The sequence below is a fragment of the Neophocaena asiaeorientalis genome, unplaced genomic scaffold, assembly GCF_003031525.2.
Source record: "Neophocaena asiaeorientalis asiaeorientalis breed wild unplaced genomic scaffold, Neophocaena_asiaeorientalis_V1.1 scaffold423, whole genome shotgun sequence".
NCBI lineage: Eukaryota > Metazoa > Chordata > Mammalia > Artiodactyla > Phocoenidae > Neophocaena > Neophocaena asiaeorientalis.
In genome coordinates this window covers 178,559-197,497 of record NW_020174133.1, presented here as the reverse complement: position 1 = coordinate 197,497, position 18,939 = coordinate 178,559, and the positions used below count along the sequence as shown (strand labels likewise).

General features: G+C 50.5%; 1 protein-coding gene across 1 annotated transcript in view; it reads left to right on the top strand.

Annotated features, from left to right (window-relative positions):
- The window catches only part of SLC12A8 (solute carrier family 12 member 8), a 132,794-nt gene that overhangs the window by 63,219 nt on the left and 50,636 nt on the right, over positions 1–18,939 (top strand). The window contains 1 exon segment of the mRNA XM_024754763.1: positions 15,249–15,362. Within this exon segment, the coding sequence (XP_024610531.1) occupies positions 15,249–15,362 (114 nt within the window).

The following is an 18,939-nucleotide window of genomic DNA, read 5'->3' as shown; positions in this document are numbered from 1 at the left end:
ATTTTTTTTTTTTTTTTTTTTTTTTCTCAAGTTAGTATTTGAAGTAAGATGAAGATCACTTTTCTGTTTTCTCATGCTGCAGTGACTCTGGTGGAAGTCACTTTTCAGAGCACTTCCCCCTCCGCAGTTACTCCACGACCCCGGCTCCTACTGTGTGGACAGATGTGCTCACACAGCACACGGGGTGCCGGGGAGGGGCTGTGGGGAGGTGTGGGGCACTGGCCTCCAGTCCCGGCCCCATCGCTTCCTCACTCTGTGACCTTGGGCAAATCAACTGTCTGTGCTCCAGTTTCCTCGTCTGGAAGATACAGTAAGTCCCCTAGATGCAAGTGAGTTCCGTTCCAAAAGTGTGTTTATAAGTCCAATTTGTTCCTAAGTCCAACAAAGTTAGCCTAGGTACCTAACTAACACAATCGGCTAGGTAGTACTGTACTGGAATAGGTTTATAACACTTTCACACAAATAATACATAAAAAGCAAACATAAAGAAAACAGTTTTAATCTCACAGCACAGTACCTTGAAAAGTACAGTAGCACAGCACAACAGCTGGCATCCAGGGGCTGGCATCGAGTGAACAGGCAAGAAGAGTTACTGACTGGAGGAGGGAGAGGAGGTGGGAGATGGTAGACCTGAAGGGTCGTCAGCAATAGGGGACCGAGGGCAAGCTGCAGTTTCACTCACGCCTGACATTGATGGCAGAGGTTCTTGTTCCTTGCTGGATTCAGTTCTATCTACCCTCTTGAAAAAACAATCCCGTGATGTCTGGGCAGTAGCTCTTTTTTTTCTCATCATAGATGACCCAGTAGCACTGGATTGCATTCTGAACAGCTGCTGCAACCTTTGTGTACCATTCTTCGTTCAGGTCCTGTGCCTCAAAACTCACAGTGCCTCAAATAAAGAAAATCCCCTTGTCATTTCCTGCATCATGAATCTCTTCGGTCCTTCAGTTACTTCTTCTTCCTCTTGTCTCTCTTCGTCCTTTCTCCGGGCCTCCAGTTCCATCAGGTTTTCATTAGTAAGCTCCTCGTGTTGCACAGCAAGGAGTTTAATGAAGTCCTCTTGCAGATCTAGCTTGAAATAAAGATACCATACTACTGTACTCTATACAGTACTGTACAGTAAAGTACACAAGAGCACAACCACTTGTAGAGGATGCACGCACGTGACAATGTATACCAGACACGTGAACAAACCTCACGTGATTGGACATTCGAGCGCGTGTTCGTATCTATGAAAGTTCGCAACTTGAAGGTTCGTATGTCGGGGACTTAATGTAGAGAATAATGATACCTCCCTCACAGATTGTTTCAAGATTAAATGAGGTGATAAACCCTATTTCCTCAATTCTAAGATACCATCAGTTTTACTATACACCAAATTTTCAGGTGGAAAAAAATGTTACCTTACATCTACATGTTGAATGCAAGACAGCCAAGTTTCAAGAAATCAAAATGTAAAAAAAAAATTACACTAAACAGGGATTCTAGACCAAGGTAGGGCAGTCTTGTTATTGTGGACGTCCTCTCTGTTTGAGGAGCTGCGATCTGTGCCCAGAAGCTCCTGTTAGGGCCACTCTGCCGAGTGGTCTGAAATGGGCTGCCTTTTCAGCAGTCCTCCTGTTGCCCCACCGCTGCCGATCAGATGCCAGGCCCAGTGTGGGTGAGCTTGGGCACGTCGTGGCTTCCTGTTTGTGTGGACGTTCCACCTTGTAGAGAATCAGAAAATACATCAGCAGTCACTTCTGGACCAAGCAGTCCCTCTCCTTCCATGAGTTTTTTTTACACCTGACCTGGTGCCTCCTAACCATTTTCACGTCACTGCACAGCCAGAAAATGTTAATATTTGTACAAGACTCCAGGGTAAAGGGAGAAGCAGTCAGGCCGAGAGGACCAAATCCTTGTCATCTGGAGCCCATTCAGGCCATTCCAGTGTGGCCCCCCTTCTCCAGTTAGTTTCTACAATGAACAAGGAGGAGGAGAAAAGAAAAAGGAACCCCTGGTAGTGTTCACTGGTTTTCGCTGGAGAATTTTAAGAGCATTTTACATTTTTTTCAAAGCTTTTTTTTTTTTTTTTTGCGGTACGCGGGCCTCTCACTGTTGTGGCCTCTCCCGTTGCGGAGCACAGGCTCTGGACACGCAGGCTCAGCGGCCATGGCTCATGGGCCCAGCCGCTCCGCGACATGTGGGCCCGTGGCACGAACCCGTGTCCCCTGCATCGGCAGGCGGACTCTCAACCACTGTGCCACCAGGGAAGCCCCTTCAAAGCATTTTTACAATAATGGTCTGATATCTTGATTGAAATACCCTCAAGTGTTTCATAATACCATATACCATAAACAAACAAGCTCCATGTGTCAGAACCAATGGGGAAGCTCGTTAGTATTATCATATATATATTCCCTAATGGCCCGAGGCCTGGGAATCTGAAATGCAGAAGTACTCCCGGTGATTGTTTTTGTGCTGACAGATCTAGGAACCACAGCCTTAAAGGCCCTTGGAGGGTTTCACCTGGCTCTATACCTTTTACGCCCTACACTGTTCATGTACCTTTTTTACCCCATAAAGGTAGCCTTTCTGATGCAGTGGTCCAAACCTAGTCACAGAGCACCCTTCCATACATGCCTAGCCCTGCCTCTGGTGTACGAGGAGAAAACCACAGTGAGTAGGGAATCTGAAGATCTGCTGGGCCAGAAGCTTGCAATTTTCTACAAGAACAGTGGATCTCAGAGTTTGGTCTGGGGACTGCCTGCATCAGAATCACCTAGAAACTCATTTAAAAAGTCTGAATCAGACTCTCAAATTGATCTGCAAAGGGTTAATTTCAGGGTAAGCACAGACATTGTTACCTGGGTCAAAGGCAGACCTTTTACTGCATCATAACTGACTCCTTCAAGTAAGTAACCTTGCTTCTAGTACCACCATTGGGGTAGTAACTAAAGAAGGGTGTTTAGGCCCCAAAATTCTATCAGTGAAGCAAATGGTATAATTAAAAGCCTGATATGATGGCTTGAATAAGATTCAACACATCCTCCCTTATCTTAGTTTAATCTGGCAGTGGGGGGTGTTTTTGCTTTGGTCTTTACAAGTTTCTCAATCAGAGTGGAGCTTCTAGAATAACTAGTTTTTAACAGGATCCATGAAGCCCTGAAATTGCAGGAAAAATTTTATGTGAATAAATACATTTTTCTAGGAGAGGGTCCAGAACTACTGCCAGATTCTCAAAGGAATCTTTGACCCTGAAAGGGGAAAGATTAAGGATTTGAACAGAGGAATTTTTAACAATTAGAATAGTGAAGGATTGTAAACAAAGGCTCAGGTCTGGGTCAGGATTTCGGAACTTTTGCAAACCGAACCAACAAAATTGTGATCTCCAGCATTCCTCAAAACATACCTGGTTTTTCTTCTCTGTTTTTCCAGCCTCATTCATTCTTCCTTTAGGTTTGTCTCTTTTTCCTCCCCAATCTTTTTCCTCTTTTTCCTCTCTATGTCCATCTGGTCACCCCTCCTCGCCATCCACTCCCCCTCCCATCCGCTCACTGACTGACCTAAGTAAAAAGCAAAGCACGCTCTTCTATGTGTTCTACCTATGGAATAACATTTTTTTTTTTTTTTGGAATACCACTTTAGGTTGGTGATTCTTATTTTTAGAATTAGGTGAGTTGAACATTTACCATTTCTCTGGTAGAGGGAGAACATAATACTCTAGGTACTGTGACTTCCCAGCTTTTGGGGTTCCTCCCTCAATAGGTTTTCTGGGGGCAGTGGTCCTCACTCCTGTCTGGCTGGAGGAGGGCAGGGGCAGGCACCCTCAGGCCTTCCTCTTGTTCTGAGTTTGTCTCTGTTGAAGAGAGTGACTGACCAGAATCCCAGGCCCCCGGCTCCAAGGCCCTGCCACCCTCTCCATCGTATTATTTTCATTTGCTGGCTTTGGCTGTGGAAAGCGGAGAAAGGAACCGCTAGGCCAAGGAGGCCGTGGGGACCTGGTCACAGCTACAGAAGGAAACCAGAGCTAACACTGCCCGGCTCTCTCCCTGTGTCTGCTCCAGCTCCGTGAGCAGCAGGGGGCTTGGCCTGCCAGGCTCCCCGGCTGGTGTTCTGGGGATGGATGCCTGAAGCATGAAATCACTGGCTTGGGAGGGCCCTCGCCTTGCTGGGCTGCCTGCCGCAGCCCTGAGCAGCCGGGGGTTCCAAGGAGGTGGAGGGCGACACAATGAGGGATGGGCTGGCATATCCTGTCTGTGCCCCCAGCTCCGCCCTGCTGGGCCTCGTGCTCCCCTCACTGCAGGAAGGGGTCCTCTGGCTGTGGGAGGTGAGCGGGATGCCCTCCGCACGGCTGTGGAAGGGCAAATGATGGCACTTTCTGGCTCAGGCGTTTTGGGGGCACCTATTGGGTTGAGATGCATTTCAGTGGGTCTGTGAGGGACACAAAGGCAGGGAGACGTGCCCTCAAGTCACACATTCAGGTGGGGGGTGAGGTGGCCATGTACAGGCACAGAGAAGCAGATAGACAGTCTCAGGCCCGGCTGGGCTGGGCTGGGCTGGGCTTCGTGGAGCTGGGCCGGGTTCCGTGACCCGAGGAGCCTGTGGATGCTGGCTGGAGGGGAGAGTGGAGCTTGCCACGGGTGCCTTTGGCAGGAGAGTGCTGCCTCCTGGGGGCCGGCAGGAGATGAAGCCCCGAGTCATAAACTCCAGGGCCCAGACGAGGTCAGTGCGGGAGGTTTCCGAGCTTGCGGCAGAAGGGGCCCCAAGCCTGCGCACCATCTAATTTATTTGTCCCTCCAGTCCCAGACCTAATGCTTACTGGGGGCCGGGCCACGCAAATTCATCGTCAGGGACGTGTCCTGAAGAAATAGAGAGCCCTCTGCCACAGGCTGCCCAACCCAGGCGCACGGGAACCCAGAGCCCAGGCTGGCACCAGGCAGCAGGGCAGCCCCTAGAATACCTTCCTGGGGATTGCATTTGCCAGTGAATGTCTGGGCCCCATAGAGAGTTGACAAGTGGCTGTAACTGTTGGCCCAGTTTGAAAGATTGCATCATACCACAGTTGTCAGAGCCATGGCTTTGGACTCAGACCCCTGTGTTCAAATTCCGGCTCAGCTATAACTCATTGTATGGACTTGGTCAACTTTCTGACCGCTCTCCTCAGTTCTGAAAAGCAGGTAATAATGCCTACTTTACTGGGTTGTCAGAGCATAAAATAGTATATGTAAGAGGCCTAGAGTCATAGCTGGCACCAAGTGGGTGCTTAATAAATAATTATTATCATTATCATTGTTTATCCTGGAAGAATAGGTCTCTGGAGGTCCCTGGGTTATACTACAAGGCAGTGCTTCTCAAACTTCAAGATCTGGGGATCTTGTAACGATGAAGGTTTCAGTTCCACGGGTGGGGGCTGGGGGAGGGGAGAGCTGAGGTTCTGCAGGTCTAACAAGCTCTCAGGTGATGCTGATGCTGACGCTGCTGGCCCAAGACCAGGTAGGGCCCCATCGTCCAAGTCCCCTAGAGGAGCGGCCCGGCCTGCTTTCTCTTTGCACTTGCCGAGGGCAGCCCAGGGTAGCCCAGAGTAAAGGCACACTCATTCCAGGCCAGCTCTTATTAAGCAGGATCGGTGTTAAACTGGGGTCTGGGGTCCCAGTGACCAGGAAAGTATTGAAAGCAGGACCGTGTCAAAAACAAGACTGGGACAACCTCACCCTTGACTTTGCTGAGGTTTTCCGTGGGATCTGGGCATGGTTGATATTGAGAAACCACAGTCTGTGCTTCTGGACAGCTCTGCCTTAAAGGCCCACAACCCCAACCTGTGACCCCTGAATAAAATCCTGTAAGTTCTAGAAGTCATCAAAGGGGGTTGTGATTTCCACTTGAACTCCTGAGAATATGGTGCTTTCTGCCCAGTTCCAGCAGGGAGGAGTCGTGTGTGGTCAGATGGCTCGCTGGGGGTGCCCACTCACCTTGCAGTGGCCAAGAGCCGAAGCGTCCGTCATCTGAGGAGGCAGCTTGCTTTGGCGGGAGCATCGGAGTCTGAGACTAGGACTAGTCTGTACCTGTGGCTTTGTTCCTCCCTCTCTGATCGGCCTTAGCCAGGAAGCTCCCTTTATCCTCTATTCCACACCTGCAAAGCAGAGAGGAGCCCAGGAGAAACAAGGATGCTGGAGGTGGTCCCTGCAGGGGGTACTGTGGAAAGAAACGGCTTGTGTTTGTTTTTTTTTAATGACAAAATATGTATAACATTAAAAAAAAACCACCTTCAGGCGTGCAATTAAGTGGCATTAACTCCATTCACCATGTTGTACAACCATCATAACTGTCTGCCTCTAAAACATTTTCATCACCCCAAACAAAAACTGTCTATGGACCAATAACTCCCCGTTCCTCCCCTTAGCCCCAGATAACCTCTGTTCTGTTTTCTGTCTCTGTGAATATGCCTATTTCAGATATTTCATATGAATGGATCACACAGTATTTGTCCTTTTCTGTTTTTTTCACTTAGCATGCTTTCGAGATTCATCTGTGTCGTAGCAAGTGTCAATACTTCGTTCCTTTCAATGGCTGAAGAGTACTCTATGTATGGATAGACCACATGCTGTTTATCCACTCATCTGTTGATGGACACTTGGGTTGTTTCCATTATTTATTAAGAAAGTATTACATTTTTTGCTTACCTCCTGGGTCTAGGCAATGGAGACACACCAAGAAATAAGACAGTACAGTTCCTACCCTGACCTGGCAGGTTAGCAGCAGTGGCAACAGAGACCTGAGTGCCATTGCAGGGCACACGTTGGAGGGAGCTTGGCCACACTGGGTTCTGGTCTTGCCTGACCAGCTGCTGACTGTGTGGCATGGGCTTCTCCTTTTTCGGACCTCAGCCTTCCCAGGTGTAAAATGGACTTGAGACCAAAGACCCCAGTGGCATTATCATTCTATAGTCATGTGATACTGAATCTTCTGCCGTGGGTTCTAAGAGAGCGTCTGCTGCATTTCTCTCTTGGGTAGGGCTTGGGTTCGGGGAGAACTGCCCTTGGCTGCAGAGCTGGGGCACGTGGAGTCTGAATACTTCCAGCGTGGTGCTGGACAGGAGGGTGGCCCTGCTTGCATAACCACGTCGATGCTGACTGCCCCTTGCAGGGGGCCCCTTGTCCTCCCACCCCCTTCTCAGCTGCCTGCCTGGAGACGGTGTCCAGGCAACAGTGGGGCTGAGGCGTGACTCCCAGGTCGGAACTCTGGGCCCCCATGGAGGCCGGAGCTGTGGGGGTGGGCAGCCGACTTGGGGGGACCCCCAGTTGGGTTAGATTTGGGGGGTGTAAGGGTGTGTGTGGGGTTTAAGTAGGATGGGAGTTGGGATGCCAGAGGCAGGGACGGCCAGAAGGAGTAAATGGTGGCTGGGAGGAACCCACAGCCTGGGTGGAGACTTCCTGTCAAAACAGCCACTTATCCTGGCGGGAGAGTGCATTCCTTTCCCCCAGGAGATAAGAAGGCCAGATTTTTTCCTTTCTCAGGGCTCCTTTGAGCTGAGAGCAGTGTCGGGCAGCCCACTGGGGGCTCCGTGGGCGGGGGGCTAGGGGCTCTGCAGTCCCTTCCGTCTGGCCTCAGCCTGACCAGCTGGGCTCCTGGCTCCCCTCCCAGACTCCCTGCAGCCTTGGGTGAGCACGGACCCCGGCGGCAGCGGCAGCCAAGGGTTGAATCCAGTCTCCTCTCTGTGCTTCAGCTTCCTTACCTAAACAATGCACTACTTCATGGGGTGGTTGTGAGCAAATATATATAATGCACTTGCTCAGCGTTTGTGGCAATCCCGGTTTTTATCGTGAGATACCTCTTTGTTTCTTGGGTCCAGGTGAGCTGCGAGTTCCTTAACGTTCTGGGGCATTTGGCAGTCCTTTGCTCGGTCGGCCTTCCCAGGTGAAAAGTCTCATCTCGTCTCAACTTGCTGACCCCAAGGCCATTATAAAAAAAAAAAGTTTGGTTAAGCATTTAAAATAGAGCCCATGTCAGAGGATGGAACAATTTCTTGGATGTTTGTTAGAAATCCTCCCTTTTCCAAGTGAGAAATCCTTTTCTCAGAAGGAACTCCAGGACTGCCCGTCCTAGATTGTAGGGGTTGGCAGGAGCTTCTCTTCTTACTGGAAACTTTCAGCCATCCCCTCCCAAGGGGGCTGCCCTGACATCCCCCCAACCCAGGCCCTTCATCCCCTGGGTTACCTAGCCCTGGGGGCTTTTCCGGCTGTTCCCACCAGCCAGTTGTCCCGGAGGGTGGAGGCCTTCCCCGGGGGCCTCTGGACAGGCCCAACCCCACTTCAGACTTCCCTTCTAGCCACTGCTAGAATGCCCGGCCTTCCCTCTGTGTATTTTCTCTCTGGGTGGGGGCCTGGGAGCTGGAAACCCTGCTCACATCCTCTCTCCACCCTCTCTTTGGAGGACCAAACTCACTAGGGCTGAAGCCAGAGAGGGGGTTGTGGTCTGGGGAAGGCTCCCAGCTCACTGCCCAGAAGTCCTGTGGGGAAGGAAATCCGAGCTGAGGGCGGGGGCCTTGGGAGCCTCTTCTGAACCTATCATTATTGACCCTTCCATCCCTTTCCATTGACAGTCGAAGTCAATACAGGCTGATCCAGTTCAATTTCAGAATATTTCTGTGGAGCACCTGTAGTAGACCAGGACGGTTACGACCCAGTTCAATGGGAGAATCCAGCAAATGGGGACTTGGTGTTTTGCGGACTCCAAATGGGACTCTAAGCTGGGGTTACTTTCCCACTTTCAGCTCTCACGCCTTTTGAGTAGCTGGCTTCTATCAGTTCCCTCCGTTGTTAAAATGGACCGATGAATTAGACCAGGAAGCTTTCCGTGTCCGCACTAACGGAGGGCGCGCCTGACTGTAATAATGTAAGGCCTAGTGGCAGGACTTGTAATTCATAATTGCTCTGTTTCATTAACAGATGAAAAATGTGGCAATGACCTTGTCTCACAGTCTGGAGCACACATTGTATCCACAGCCACAGAGAAAGGGAAGGGGTAGCAGGGAGGTAGGGGGCAGCACCGACAAGCTTTGGAAGCTAGTTTGGGATTTTCCATCTGCCGCTGGAAATCAATGGTGTATTTGGACAATGTTCCCCGAGTCTTGAGAATTGGCTTCTGGCAGGCAACTTTCAGAATGAGAAGGGTTCTGAAAAACAACTTAATACCTGCTACTGGGAGCGTGATCTACATCACCTGGGTGCCCACTGAGATTGCAGCATCTCGGGCCCATCCCAGATGGACAGTCAGAATTTGCAGCGAGTCCGTGGAAGAACCAGGGCATGAACCCAGGTGTCGTGAGTCTTGGTCCTGTCACCGTTCGCCCCTTCCTCCCAGAGATCTTCCGGGCCTCGTGCTCCACCCCAAGGAGGAGGAGAATAGCCTGGGCTTCTCCTAAATCTATGCTCTTCAAGCTCAGGTTTGGGCACACCCTTCTTATGACTGAGGCTGCCTCACCCACTGCAGCTCCCAGACCTGACACCAAAGCCCAGGGGAGGAAAGGTCCACGGACCAGCCCAGGCCGCCGGGGTTTGCCGGGCCTAACTGCCCATCTGTGTCCACCTCAGACCGTCTGGGGTTGGGCCGTGTCTGAGTAAGCATAGGGACGGCGCGGGCAGGAGCTCTGTGAGGGCCTTGGTGACAGGATGGGGCCCGGACACGCCTTTCTTTCCTTGTCACTGACCTCTCTATGTCAGGCCATTTCAGATGTGTTGTCCCTCCCCCAAACTGCGGGTCTCCGTCCCTGTGAGGCAGAGTCCTGGAGCAGCCCAGGCAGTGCCAGGTGCTGGGCATACCATCCGGGTCCCAGGCGGGCTCCACTGTGCAGGAGACCCTCCGGAGGGGCCTTGTGTCCGGGGCGAGGCTTGGCCCTCGCACAAGGCACCCAATGCGCGTTTCCCTTGCTGCACACCCTACTGTACTTCCTGCTTCTCTGGGGATCCTCCTCCGGCCGGCTCGCTGGCCTTCTCTTGCCCTCCCCACCCCCAGGCGTTGTTTTGGTGTGTGTGTCCCTTCCCAGAACCTCGGCCTCTCCTTTCCTTTTCCTTGCAGGGCTGCTCTTCCTGTGATCTCCCGGGGTCTGGGCGGCGTGCCCCTCCCTGCCTTCCTCTCTCTTTCTATTCCTGGTTGGACCAGCCTCTCTCATTGTCGTTCCCAGGAAAGGGCTGTCTCGCTGGGCGAGGGGTGGGGGGACCCGAGCCAAGAAGAAAGCCGGGCCAGAAGCCCCCGCCTCGCCGGACCCGCAGCTCACGGAGGGGTGGCAGGGCCCACAGTGTCAGTGTCATTTTTAGCAGTCTCACTTTCTAAGTTAGTCAGCGGCCATAATCCGACACCCACACGTGGGGGCCGATGACTTCCTGCTGCCTCTTCTAATTTCAGCAGACCCCAGAGGCAGGGCGGCACGGGTGGGAAGCCACAGGGGCCACACGGAGCTTCCCAGAAGCCACCCTACCAGAGGGCGTGGGGCCCGGCCCCGAGGGAGCTGTGCTCTGTAGCAACTTGTGACCCAGGCTGGCCCCTTTGGCCCAGTCGTGGTAGGCACAGACACCCTGGACCCTGCAGAACCACAGGCGCCCTGGTGGCATCCCAAGAAGCCGTGTTACCCGAATGCTGAGGAGGAAGGTCACGCCTTCAAGTATCTTCCCTCAGCCTGTTCTTGCCTGGTTTTTGTTGTGATTCGTTTTCTCTTTCCTCACTCTGTTCTGTCTTTGTTCTTCCTAAAAGCTCATAGCTCACATGGGACCAAAGTATTTGTTTCTGTGGGTACAGAGACAGATGTTCTGGTCAAACCCCGATACAGTCACGTGCAGCAGCAGCAGACACTGGGCACCCCAGGCCTCTCAGAGTCGGGAGGCATCAGCTGAGAGCACCCCAGCCCCTCATGTTACCAGCAGAGCTGCTGAAAGGCCCACAGAGGCAGACTCATGCTCTAGAAATCTCTGGGGAAACAACTCAGGATGAATTCCAGGGAGACGGTATGGTCTATGGAAAATTAACCTCAGACAGACCTGGGATCGAGGGTGGGCTCTGCTTCTTCCCAGCTGTGCACACAGCCCCTCAGTGTGGCATTCCATAGGGAGACACCCTGTTGGCCCCCCACAGGTGGAGAAGGGGAGATGCCATGATCTCTGGTGGCGTTTTGCGGGGTTGAAGGAAACCTGGGCTGTATGTGTGTCTCTGTGAGGGAGGGTAGTGCTAGGGACCTGGAGACTGGCCTTCTGGGGGAGAGGCAAGGGCTGTGATACAGGCAGGTCTGCTGTGTGACCTTGGACAAGATTCTTCACCTTCGTGAGCTTGGTTTTCTCACCTTTGATCTTGCAGGGTGGTTGTGAGGATCGAGGATGATGTAAATTAGTTGGCGCCCAGTGACCGGCAAGTATGAGGTGCTCAATAAACGGCCACTGGCGATTATGTTCAGAAGAGAAGTGCCCGGGATGTCCCTGGGGGACCTGCGCTGTCCCCATGCACACAGAGACTCCTCGTTGCTTGGCACTGACTGCAGCAGGAAACGTTGACCTCTGTTCACCCAGAGGCAGGGCGTGGTGTTGCTCAGGGCTTGGGAGGGCGTAGGTGCCTGCAGGGCGTGTCAGAAGTCTCAGGTACAGAGGCAGCCCCTGGAGTAGAGGTCCTGAACCTCAGGGTCCATTCCCCCCACAGAGGCTTCAGGGAACCCCCAAATGGTACGCAAAATGGGCATTCATCAGCTTCTCAAACAGGGCCATGACTAGAAGAATTAGGGACCTTAGTTCAGCAAATCAGACAGCAAGACCCACTGTGAGAGGCCACGGCAGGTGGGTCTGCTCTGCCCTGCAACGCTGGGCATGGCCAGCTGACCTCGCCCCATGCCTCAAGTACAAGCCAGCCAGAGACATCAGTGTCTGACCTGGACACCCGCTCTGCAGAAGCTTGAGATCCAGCTGGACCACTGGTTAAGGGTCTGGGCGAGAGACTGGAGCCCCGGGAGTCAGGGCGAAGGCCAGTGGGCCAAGCCTCTGGCGGGGCTGGATCAGGACTGGGGAGCCTGACGTGAGGCGGGGTGTCAGGTGGGTGGAAGTCTTAAGGGCCCGGGAAGGTAGGGGCAGAGGAAATGAGGTAGGTCCACCACATGAGCCTAGGGCTCCTTCTCATCCATTGGAATGTGGCACATGTGAAGGGTGGGCCCTAGGGTCCTCCCCTGCTTGAGTGGGCTTGGTCAGAAAGGTCAGAAAGTCCTTAAGGTCAGAAAGTAAAACAATCTCTCTAGGCCTTGAATTCCAGTTTGAAGAAAATCGCTGCAGGATCTTACCTCAGAACCTATTCAGAGACCTCAGGCTGTGGGCTGTAGGTGTTCCCTCTCTCTCTTTTGCTCAATTTCTTTCTTTTTTTGCCCCTAATTTTACTTGCCTTTATGTTTTTCTCATAAGCCACTGAAATCATTTTGAAAAGCAGGGAGAGGATAAATGGAAAGAAAAAAAAAGAAATGAATTTGTTTATAGAAAAGCTATCTGGAGAAAGTAGGCTTTCAGTTGTGGGATGTTTTGTTTGCTTTTCTAAAAGATTTTAATTTTTGATAATTTGACTATGCTCATTAAAGACAGGTGGAAAATTTGTAAACATAAAAAAAGAAAGAAAAAGAAGTCCAAAATTGCATTATACGAACAGCCACAATTAGTATTTTGGTATGCTTCCTTTTCCTACATATATACATTAAAACTTTTTTTTGTATTCATCCTATAAATGGTATCCAGTTTTCTTACTGAACATATATCATATATAACATGAACAGTTTTCTTTGGCACTAAAAAGTCTTTCTTTAAATGTTTGAAATTTATTTTATTTATCTTGGTTGCGCTGGGTCTTAGTTGCAGCAGGCAGGCTCCTTAGTTGCGGCATGTGAACTCTTAGCTGCGGCATGCATGTGGGATCTAGTTCCCTGACCAGGGATCGAACCCGCGTCTCCTGCCTTGGGAGGCAGATTCTTAACCACTGTGCCACCAGGGAAGTCCCTAAAAAGTCTTTTTAAGCATTTAAAATACCTCAGGCTTCCAGAGTTAGACATTTAGACACCCCCCTGCCCCATTTACACTATTATAAATAACTCATTGACAAACATCTTTGTCCATAAAATTCTTTCCAAAGTTAAGGTTATTTCCTTGAGAACAGCTCAGAACTGGACTTGAGGGGAGAGGGCTGGGGCCAGCAGCAGTTGTCAGTGTGAGCGTGTGCTTGCGAATGTGTGAGGGCTGCCCTTGCAGTGGCCCTGCAGAGAATGGACCCCACCCCCATCCCCGAGTGAGCCCAGTGACTCATTCCCTCACTCTGTGGATCTTGGTGGTGGTATGGAGGGAGAGAGAAGGCTTTCCAGTGACTCATCTGTGGTGCCTGCAATCCCTCTGACCCTTCAGGCTGACCAGGGCCAAGCCCTTCAGGCCTGGTGACCAAATACCCGCCCATGTCAGGGCAGCCTCGGGACGGCGGAGATCAATGGAGCCTGATGAAGTGTTTGTGTCCCGCACGGCCGGCCTGCCCAGCACGCAGCCCTGTGCTCAAATGTGCTCAGGCCTGTGCATCATCCAGCCTGGCCGAGCTCCCTTCCAAGGCAGGCTGGGCTGGTTTTCTCCTCAGAAAGTCTAGTCAGCAGGGTCAGCCAGCGGATAAACTAAAGTTAACTTAGCTATTATTGCTGTTTTGTTAATGAGGGGAGGACCGGCTGTGAAGATGCCAAACCATTCGGAAATGTTGCACAGTCCTTGGGATTTAAAGTTCAGGAGAAAGAGAGCAGTCAACAATGATTTTAAGTCCTGACTGGACTCCCCAGGGTCCCTTGTACTTCACTGAGCTTTCATTTTACTATTTTTTTTTTTTGAAAAATACTTTTCCTATGAAGATATGAATCTTGGAAGCTGTGAGAAGTGCTGGCACTATGATTGGACTCATCAGGGAGACGGCGCTCTTTTGTGGATGGAAGGTCAGGGTGAAGTTAAGCCCCGAGGGCGATGGAGGACAGGCTGGCAGGAGACGGTCACCGCAGCCCTGGGGGTCAGCTACGGCATGACTGACGGCTGAGAACTCATCCTACGTAGCTGTGGGGTTGGAGGGAAAAGGAGCAGGACCCGGTTCTCTTGGACTGGAGTTCACGGGAACAAACCAACTCATTCTCCAAAGGCAGAGGCTGGATATGCTGGGTGTCCCTGAGCCCAAGGACACTTGACTTGTATTTTAAAATTCCACAGCCCACTAACATATCCACAGGTGCTGTTCAAGGTGACCTCCTTTGACAAAAAAGCAAAGTGTCTGTAGGACTGAAACCTCTTGAAAACTTTCACTTAAGGCAATGTAAAAAGTGTTTAACATGCTTTGAAAAACTCATATCTGAGATGTTCCAGCTCTAAAGTAGTCTGTGAACCAGTCAGACTGAACGCACGGCATCAAAAGATCCAAGAGTAAGATTCTTTTGGTGTGACCCATATTGGCACCCTGCGTGCTGTGTGGCAGGCACAGTGGTGACCCTGGGGGACAGAGGTGTTTTAAGACCGGATCTCTAGCCCCAAGCAGTCTGGTTGGGGAAAGACCTAATGTGGCTAGTCATGGAGGGCACTTAGGAGAAGGGTTCTGATCAGGGAGCTCATGTAAAGCCCAGAGGAAGCAGAGCTTGAGTTGGGCTTGAAGAGTGAGTACCATGTTGATGCTCAGAGATATGGGGGAAGGGTCTGGAAGCAGGGGACACAGGGCTGGGTATTAGTGGCGTTCTTGGGCAGAGTCATCTGCGTCACTGCTGGGGAGAGGAAAAGGCAAAGGACGAATAGGAAACGGTGGGCTGTTGCCAGGCTGTGGAGGGCTTTCGCACCCAGCTTAAGGAGCTTGGTCTTTATTCTGTAGCTAATGGGGATCCGTGGGAAGGTTTTTGAGCAGGGAGGTAACTTAAACGTTTTAAATCAGAAGCAAACACGTCAATACATACTCATTGAAAGATTTCAGCTGTATAAGCAAAACAATACAAATGCTACCCTTCCTAGAGGTAACTACTGTTCTTCTTCATCTCATTTTATTTGCCTATATCCGTAGATACAGATACATAAAAATCAAGCCCCAGAAGTGGGAAGGAAGATGGTTCTGCCATCTTCTGTTTTCCCTCCCTGCTCCCCACCCCCAGTCACACCTACCTTTTGCTATTTAAAGTTACATAAGCGAGGACTGTAATCTAGGGAAGCCTGCGCTATATATCTTGTCACTTGCTCATTTGGCTTTCCTTTGCTTTATTTCAGAACATGGTTTTATTGGATATTCACCAGAACTGCTGCAGAACATCACTCTACCAGACTACAGCCCCGGCGAGTCCTTTTTCACTGTCTTTGGGGCGTTCTTCCCAGCAGCTGCAGGTATTGGCGTTGGCATTCTTTTTCACTCTCACGTTAGGGGTGTAAATAAATGCTTGGTTCCCAAAACTCAGTATCATAATTGACCTGCATGTGCTCTTAGGATATATATATATCTGACTTTATCGATGACTTTAGCTTTAACTAAAAATCTGTTACTTTATTTTTTTAATTTTTTTTTTTTTTTTGCGGTACGCGGGCCTCTCACTGTTGTGGCCTCTCCCGTTGCGGAGCACAGGCTCCGGACGCGCAGGCTCAGCGGCCATGGCTCACGGGCCCAGCCGCTCCACGGCATGTGGGATCTTCCCAGACCGGGGCACGAACCCGTGTCCCCTGCATCGGCAGGCGGACTCTCAACCACTGCGCCACCAGGGAAGCCCAAAATCTGTTATTTTAACAGAGAGTTTACTTGTTCATAATTCCTGAAAGCCCGCAACACGATTTAATCCTCCTTACCCCTTATACTCATATGTTGATACCTCTTGGCCAAGTTAATAGAGGGGATGTATTTCTCTTAGGGCTGAGCAGGATGGATTCCTCAACAGGACAAGCTGCTCTTTCCACCTTGGAAAGAGTGCAGCCTGGTCTAGAAACTCCCCTTCCCCTAACCCAGCCCATGTGCCTTCTCCCAGGGGGGCAGAGAAATGCTATTGTCCTCTTATAACACTGGGTGTGGGTGAAACCAGGATCCCCATGGGCAATGACTGAGTCTCCTTCCCCTCCCTTTCCTGCTTTCTGCTCTACAGTGGCTGCAGGAGTCTTCCACAGTGGAGGTGCCTGTAGAACTCTTGTCACCTGCTCAGGGCCCTAGCCTAGAAGGCAGTAAGCTAACATGTTTACCAAATGCTCCATAAGAAATAACTGTTTGTGAGGGACTGGGTTTGTTCCCAGGACACAGACTGAGCAAAACATTTCATTCTCGATCAAGGCAGTGTCAATGCCCTGGAGTGTGGCTGATTTTGTCTCCTTTTTCTCCTCCCTCTGCCTTCCTCCATAGAGAAAGGAGGAAAAGCTACTAGATTGTTGAAAATTTTTAAAACTGTCCATATCGAATGTGGGCAAGGATTCAGAGAAACTGGAACTCACATACACTGCTGATGGGAATGTAAAATGGCACAACCATTTTGGAAGATGGTTTGACAGTTTCTTAAAAACCAAACATAGACCATTCCACTTCTAGTTATCTACTACCGAGAAACAAAAACGTGTATCCATATGAAGACTTGTACATGAAAGTTCAAAGCAACTTAATTTGTAATAGTCCCAAACTGGAAACAACTCAAATATTCATCAACAGGTGAATGGAGAGACAAATTATGGTATCACCCTGCTGTATAAAACTACTCAGCAATTAGAAAAAATGAACTATTGATAACCTGTGACAACATAGGTGAATCTCAAAATAATTATACTGTGTGAAGTCAGACAAAAACGAGTACCTTTTTTTTTTTTTTAAACCCCACATTTGTTTATTTATTTATTTTTGGCTGTGTTGGGTCTTCGTTTCTGTGCGAGGGCTTTCTCTAGTTGTGGCAAGCGGGGGCCACTCTTCATCGCGGTGCGCGGGCCTCTCACTATCACGGCCTCTCTTGTTGCGGAGCACAGGCTCCAGACGCGCAGGCTCAGTAGTTGTGGCTCACGGGCCCAGTCGCTCCGCGACATGTGGGATCTTCCCAGACCAGGGCTCGAACCCATGTCCCCTGCATTAGGGGGAAGGCAGATTCTCAACCACTGCGCCACCAGGGAAGCCCAAGTACCTTTTTTAAAAGGTTAAAAGTATATAAAAATCCATTTATATAAAATTCTAGAAAATGCAAACTATAGTAACAGAAAGCAGGTCAGTGAATGTCTGGGAATGGAGGTGAGGGGAGCAGGAGGGAGGGCAAGCAGATTTCGGGCGATGAAAAAAGTGTGTTTCTGACCATGGTGATGATCTCACAGATGTGTTCATGTCAAACTTTTCAGATTGTTACACTTTAAACGTGCAGCTTATTGTATATTAGTTATACCTCAGTAAAACTGTTAAAATGAAAAAGAAATATTAATGACTTCAATCACCTTTAACAACTTTCCTGAACCCCACTGCTCCGTCTAGCAGCGGCCCCCTTTCTGTCCTCAGCACAGCCACCCACCAGTCTTTGCCCTCCCGACTCCGTTTGCCTGTCTCCTGCTCGTCCACTCTCTCCTTTTGCAATTCCAGGCCTGTCTCTCCAGTGAAATGATTCTTTCCAAAGTCATCAGTGGCTTCTGCGTCACTCAGTTCAATGGGCATTTGCAATCCCTCAGTGTGTTCGACCTCTCGGCTGCGTCCCACTTTCTCCTTCTTTTCTCGTGCCTTATTCTCCTCGTCTCTCTCCCGCCTCTCTGACCTGCTTTCTAGGGGCATCCTCTTCTGCCTGCCCATTAAAGGTTGGTTTTCTTCAGCCCGTGCCTAGGCCCCCTCTCTTCTTTCTCTACTGTTTCCCTTGGGATCGCATCCATGTCCATTGTTCAGGGACCACACACAAAGCTGACGACTCCCAGATTTACACCCCCAGCCCAGACTTCTCTAAGCTTCATGTCATATATTCAAGTGCCTACGTGACATCTTCTCTTGGTATCTCAGACCCAGCATGTTCAGAACCCAACCCATCCAACCTACCCCCCAGTTGGTTCTTCTCTACTCCTGAGCTCAGGAATGGCACCTGCATCTCCCCAATTGCTCAAGCTGCTAATGGGGGTTACTCCTGACTCCTTCTTCTTCCTTACCAGTACCCTCCAAGTTCTGTCAGTCTTACCTCCTAAACTTACCTGCCTTTACCTCCTGCTTCTCTCCATCTCTACCACCTGACCACACTGGTCCAAGCTTCATCCCTTACCTGGTTAATTGCGGTGGCTCTGACCTGTCCCCTCTTGAGGCTTGGTCACAGGTTTGAGGCTGGAGCTAGGCCTTGGTAGTGGCAGGTAGAATCCTGTTCTACAAATCCAGGTGTGCCAGAAATAGTGCATTTCTTTCACCTTAATGAAATGGAAAGAGAGTCAGTCTCTGACTCTAAGCCTTCATTCTGCCAGGATGACAAAACTGATGTCAGTCATTCATCATGCCTCCGCCTTGCCCTGTCATTCTGTTTCAGGGTCTCAGGGTCTTACCAAGTACCAAGGCATGTTAGGCGGCCTTGGCTATTCATCACCTGTGCACAGAGCCAGGCCCTCCTATTGTCCTATCTGCAGATCCCTTCAGGTTTATGCCCTCTGCTGCTTCTGAGCCACTTTTGGGGACTGGAAATCTGCTGAGCCTGGGAACCCTATGCTTAGAGTCTGTGTACTTCTCAGACCCTCCTTTCTGTGGTCTTGCTGGATGCCCACCAGTGCTGCCAGGGAGTAGGCCCCAGGTCCCCGTTGTTCCAGATCTTGTGGGCCTTTCTCTTCCTGCCCCAGCTCGAGGGGCAGTCTTCTGTTCTAATATGGGCGGGGGACACTGCTGTCCAGGGCCAGCTTCGTGGGCATGGATTTATGCATTCACACTGGGCCCCAGGCTTGGAAGGGCCGCATACTTGGTTTAATGCTTTGCTGTTGCTAAAATTCTTAATAATTTTTGAAC